Below are 4881 nucleotides of genomic sequence, written 5' to 3'. Positions count from 1 at the left end.
GAAGCTCCTGAAAATGAAAATGAAATTTTACAAGAAAATATAATTTCTAGTAATTCCTTAGGAGTTGTTGCAAAAGTAAGAATATATTTTAACATTTAAATAATAAAAATTAATATATTTATTATTAAATTATTAATTAATTATATTAATTATATTTTTATTAATAGCTTCGAACATTAATAATAAAAATCTGAGCATCTCCTCAGAGGAAGGAACGTTTTAAGAGACAATGTATAGCTCTAAATATGAAACCATTAGAACTCATTCCTGATATTAGAACTAGATGAAATTCCACTTTCTATATGATAGAAAGAGCATTTTATTTACGTGAGGTAAAATAATATTTATATATAATTTTACATATTTATTAACACTAATTTAAATTAATTTCATTAGCCATTATATAATTTGGCTGCAGCAGATAAAGAACTTTCTCCATATTTATTAAATAGTATAGAATGGAATAAACTAAAAGAAATACAAAGTTTATTAGAAGTAAGAATATAATATTTATTAAATATTATTATTAAAATTTTAAAATTTTATAATATACTAAAATTTAATTATTATTTATTAATTTTTAATTATTTAATTAGTGTTTTCAAAAAGCAACAATTGAAATGAGTTCTGAAAAATCTCCTACACTTGGTCAAACAGTACCTATTTACAATTATTTAATAGATAATATTGAAGATTTCTTTACTAAAAATGGCCAATTTTTTGAAATGATTTTGTAATAATTTTAAAATACTATAAAAATACATTTAATACATCAAAATGTTTTTATTATATTTTTGCTATTATTTTGTAATTGTATTGTATCTAGGTCTATAAAAATAACTCAAAATAATATCACAATAATTTTTTAATGTTTTTGTTATTATTTTATTATTATAATATAATTAACTTTGATATTATTTTAATATTTTAATCTCAAAAATACCTTAAATATATCTTGATATATTTTAAAAATTTTACAAAATAATTGCACAATTGTTTTGAAAGCCATTGTATCTAGGTCTATAAAAATATTTCAAAAAATTGGTCATTTTTAGTAAAGTTTCTTGAAGAAGCCACAAGATCAGATGATATTATAAATGCTGCTAATAATGCCAAAAATAAATTGCAACAATATTATCCAAGCTCAGACGGACTTGTCTATGTGATTGCTACTAGTACGTAAATGTATATATTTGGTTTGTTTTTACCCAAAATTATTAATCAAATTATTTATTTATAGTAATAGATCCACGGCATAAACTTCAGTACTATATAGATAACGAATTTGAAGTTGGGTATATAGATACATATAAAAAACAAATTAAAGAATTATGGTTAACCAAATATAAACCAAAAAATAATGAAAATGATAATCAAAATAATAATAATCAAAGTTCTCTTGCAGCTCATATGTTTAAAAAGCGAAAAACATCTTTTACTGATGAATTAGAAGCATACCTTAGTGAACCACCAGAAAATTTTGATATGGATGTTTTAGCATTTTGGAAGGTAAATCTTAAGGTAATAACTATGACTAACCACTGGTTATTATAACCATAAAATTTAAAAAATTTAAAATTTTTAAAAAATTTTAAAAATTGAGATTTACGTATTAATCACGTGATATGATTATGTGATGTACATTTAGACTATTTTTATACTACCTGATTATCTTTTCTAGCTTACGCTCTTTCTCACGCTCTTTCTTACCCTCTTTCTCACGCTTATTCTCTTTTTTTTACCTTATTTATTTTATCTACCTCATTTGTTTCGTATCATTTATTCATTTATTTCATTTATTTCGTTTACTTATTTTCTATAATAAACTTTTTTCACTCATTTTATATTACTATCCCTTGATATTTATTCATTATGACCGAGGACTCTGATATAGGTGGGTCTTTTTTTTAGTTTTTTTTCGTATTGGAATAGTTTAGGATAGTAAGAAGTTAGCGATTAGGGTTAGGGTTAGGGTTAGAGTTAGAGGTTAGGGTTAGGGTTAGGGTTAGGGTTAGGGTTAGGGTTAGGGTAAGGAAAGTTTGTTTAGGTTAGGTGCGTTATTTATTAATCAAGTTTGTTATTTTTTTTTTAGGTTTCCTTGATAATAGTTCTGAAAATGATCATTATGAAGATTATAAAAATGGATTTGAAAGTGAACATGAGGAACAAGTGTTGAGTACTGGTAAAGAATTTGATTCATGGGAAGATGTTGATAAATTTTTTGATGAATATGCACTATCAAAGGGTTTTGCTATAAGAAAGTGCCGGGGAGATTATGTTACCTTGGGGGATGGTTCACAACGCCTTGTTAGAAGGACTTATTCATGTACTTTTTCAGGTAATTACAAGCCAAATAAAGTAACTGATATATCAAAGCAACGCCAACGTACTTCAAATTCAATTGGATGTCCCTGGAAAGCTAGCTTGAATTGGCCTAAAACATCTCCCCTAATTCATTTGACTTCGTTTAACGATGATCACAATCATTCATTGAATCCATTAATACATAAAATTTCACCTAAATACCGACGTTTTTCTGAGGAAATAAAAGCTGATATAAAATTTTATATGACATAGTGGAGGGACCTTCAATTGGTGCTAAGATTATTCGAAATTTACTCAATGCGAAAATATCCACAACAATATATACATTAAAAACTAAAAAACACTTTATAATTATTCAAGAATGCAAACCTTTAACACCTACCTGTATTACTATCACGTATGCAACAAATTTACTTAATTTGCTGAGAGAACTTCAAACTAAAAATCCAGAATGGTATTATCAAGCTCGTTTTGATGAAACAGATGGAAGGCTTACTTCAATATTTTGGATGTCTCCAATGCAAAAACAGCTTTGGCTACGTTATCATGATATTGTAGTTAATGATTCAACATATAAAAAAAATCGGTATGATTTAACTTTAAATATTATTGTTTGTGTTGACTGTGATAATCATACCAGATTGGTTGCATGTGCTTTGGTTGATGATGAAACTGAAGCTACGTTTAAATGGATTTATGAAAATGTAAAAATTGCTACAGGAAATGTTGTACCACATTCAATATATACCGATGGAGATCCTGCAATGTTCCGAGCTATTAAGGGTGTTTTTGATACAACAGTACATTTTATCTGTATTTATCATATTGATCAAAATATTCAAAAGAAATTAAAGAGTATTCTTGGATCAAATTTTGCTCAATTTCACAAAGAATTTTATAAGGCACGAAATAGTTTAAATGTTGAGAAGTTTAATTTCTATTGGGAAAAATTGAAAAATGATTATCCATTAGCAGTTCCATATCTAAACCGAGTTTTAGATCAAAATCGGGCTGCATGGGCATTTTGTTATAATCGTAAAATGTTTACTGCTGGCATTCAAAGTACTTCAAGAGTAGAAGCGATGAATTCTATTATTGCATCTGATACAAATCGTAGTACTGGGCTTTGTCAATTATTTAATGTTCTGATGGGTCGGTGTGATTTGGAAGCAGAAAGTGTGTTAATTAATCAGCAATTGCAAAAACAACCAAATATTTCATTGCCAACAGTTTATAATACAATATATAAATCAATTGATGAAGAAATTCAGAGTTATTTGTTGCCTAATATGCATAATAGAGTTCGTGATCAAATTTCTGAAAGTTTTTTATATACAGCTCAACAATTTAATGGCAACCTTGAAGAATATATTAATGTGAGTAATAACTTTTTATTTACTTTTATAATTAAGTATATTATAAACTGATTTGTAATCGTATATTTAGTTACAGGGTGATATTGATAATACAACCGAAGGTTATCTTGAAGAAATGTATAAAAAACCGCAAATTAACTTGAAAACACTATTGGAATGTGTTGAACAACAATCTATTACTTCTTTATGGATCATTAGACCTATGGTTTCAAGTTGGAATCATTATATTTTAATTTTAAATGATGGGTCCTTCTTATGTACATGCTTTACAATTATTAACTTTGGCATACCTTGCCGACACTTTTTTTGCTTAATGAGATATACCAGTAATGCACAATTTACAATGGCATTAATTAATCGTAGATGGTTTAATGATGATAAAGTTTTTGATTCAACAATAGATACTTCAATAACAAGATCTATTAGTATTGTTCAGGAAGAATCTTATATTGATAATCCATTAACACCAAAGTGTCAAATTTTAAGTATATTAAGAGGAAAAGTCATTGATACAGAGCCGGTAAAAAAATTATCAAAACAAAAGCAACAGTTTATTGAGGGACATGAATGTGTAACAAAAGCATTAAATTTAGCAATTAAGACAGATTCTGTTGATGAATTAGTTGGGTTGTGTAATAGATTTATGTCTTCTCATATTCATCTTAATACTCAGCAAACTAATGGAACATATCAAAATGATCCTAATCATATTCCAAATCCAATTGTATACAATGTTCGTGGACGTCCACCTAAAAGATTGAAGAGTGCAGTGGAAATTGCTAGAAATAAAAGACCTTTTAAAGAAATTACAAATGTAAGTCATAACGATGAACAAAATGCAGAAACAAGTGCAGCTGCAGCTGAAGTAAATCTTAGTCGTGGACAGCGAAAATGTAAAAATTGTGGGAAATTAGGTCATTATCGAAAGAATTGTGGTAATAATGCATAGATTTTTATTATAGTGTAGAGATTCTGTTGTAATAATATTAATATAAATAATGTAGTAATAAACTAGTGATAATAATTAATATCAGTATAATAAAGAAATAAAATTTACTAACGAGTTTATCGTCGAACGTAATACAAATTTCATAGATCACATGACATACAGTAGAGTGGTGTTTTAACCACGTATATATGGTTATAAAACCATGAAAGATGGTGAAATAACCAGGGTGGT

The 4881-nt window shown here is 27.0% G+C and overlaps 1 protein-coding gene across 1 annotated transcript; it reads left to right on the top strand.

The window, feature by feature from the left end:
* Positions 1 to 3365: 3365 nt before the first annotated feature.
* OCT59_001581 (uncharacterized protein) lies at positions 3366 to 4650 on the top strand (the record flags this gene model as incomplete). The annotated part of the gene is made up of 3 exons (XM_066139681.1): positions 3366 to 3701; positions 3772 to 3913; positions 4103 to 4650. 3 exons carry the CDS (start codon positions 3366 to 3368, stop codon positions 4648 to 4650), a joined length of 1026 nt encoding a protein of 341 aa, XP_065989069.1.
* Positions 4651 to 4881: the final 231 nt, after the last annotated feature.

The sequence above is a fragment of the Rhizophagus irregularis genome, chromosome 1 (genome assembly GCF_026210795.1).
Source record: "Rhizophagus irregularis chromosome 1, complete sequence".
NCBI lineage: Eukaryota > Fungi > Glomeromycota > Glomeromycetes > Glomerales > Glomeraceae > Rhizophagus > Rhizophagus irregularis.
This window is presented reverse-complemented; position numbering and strand designations above follow the sequence as displayed.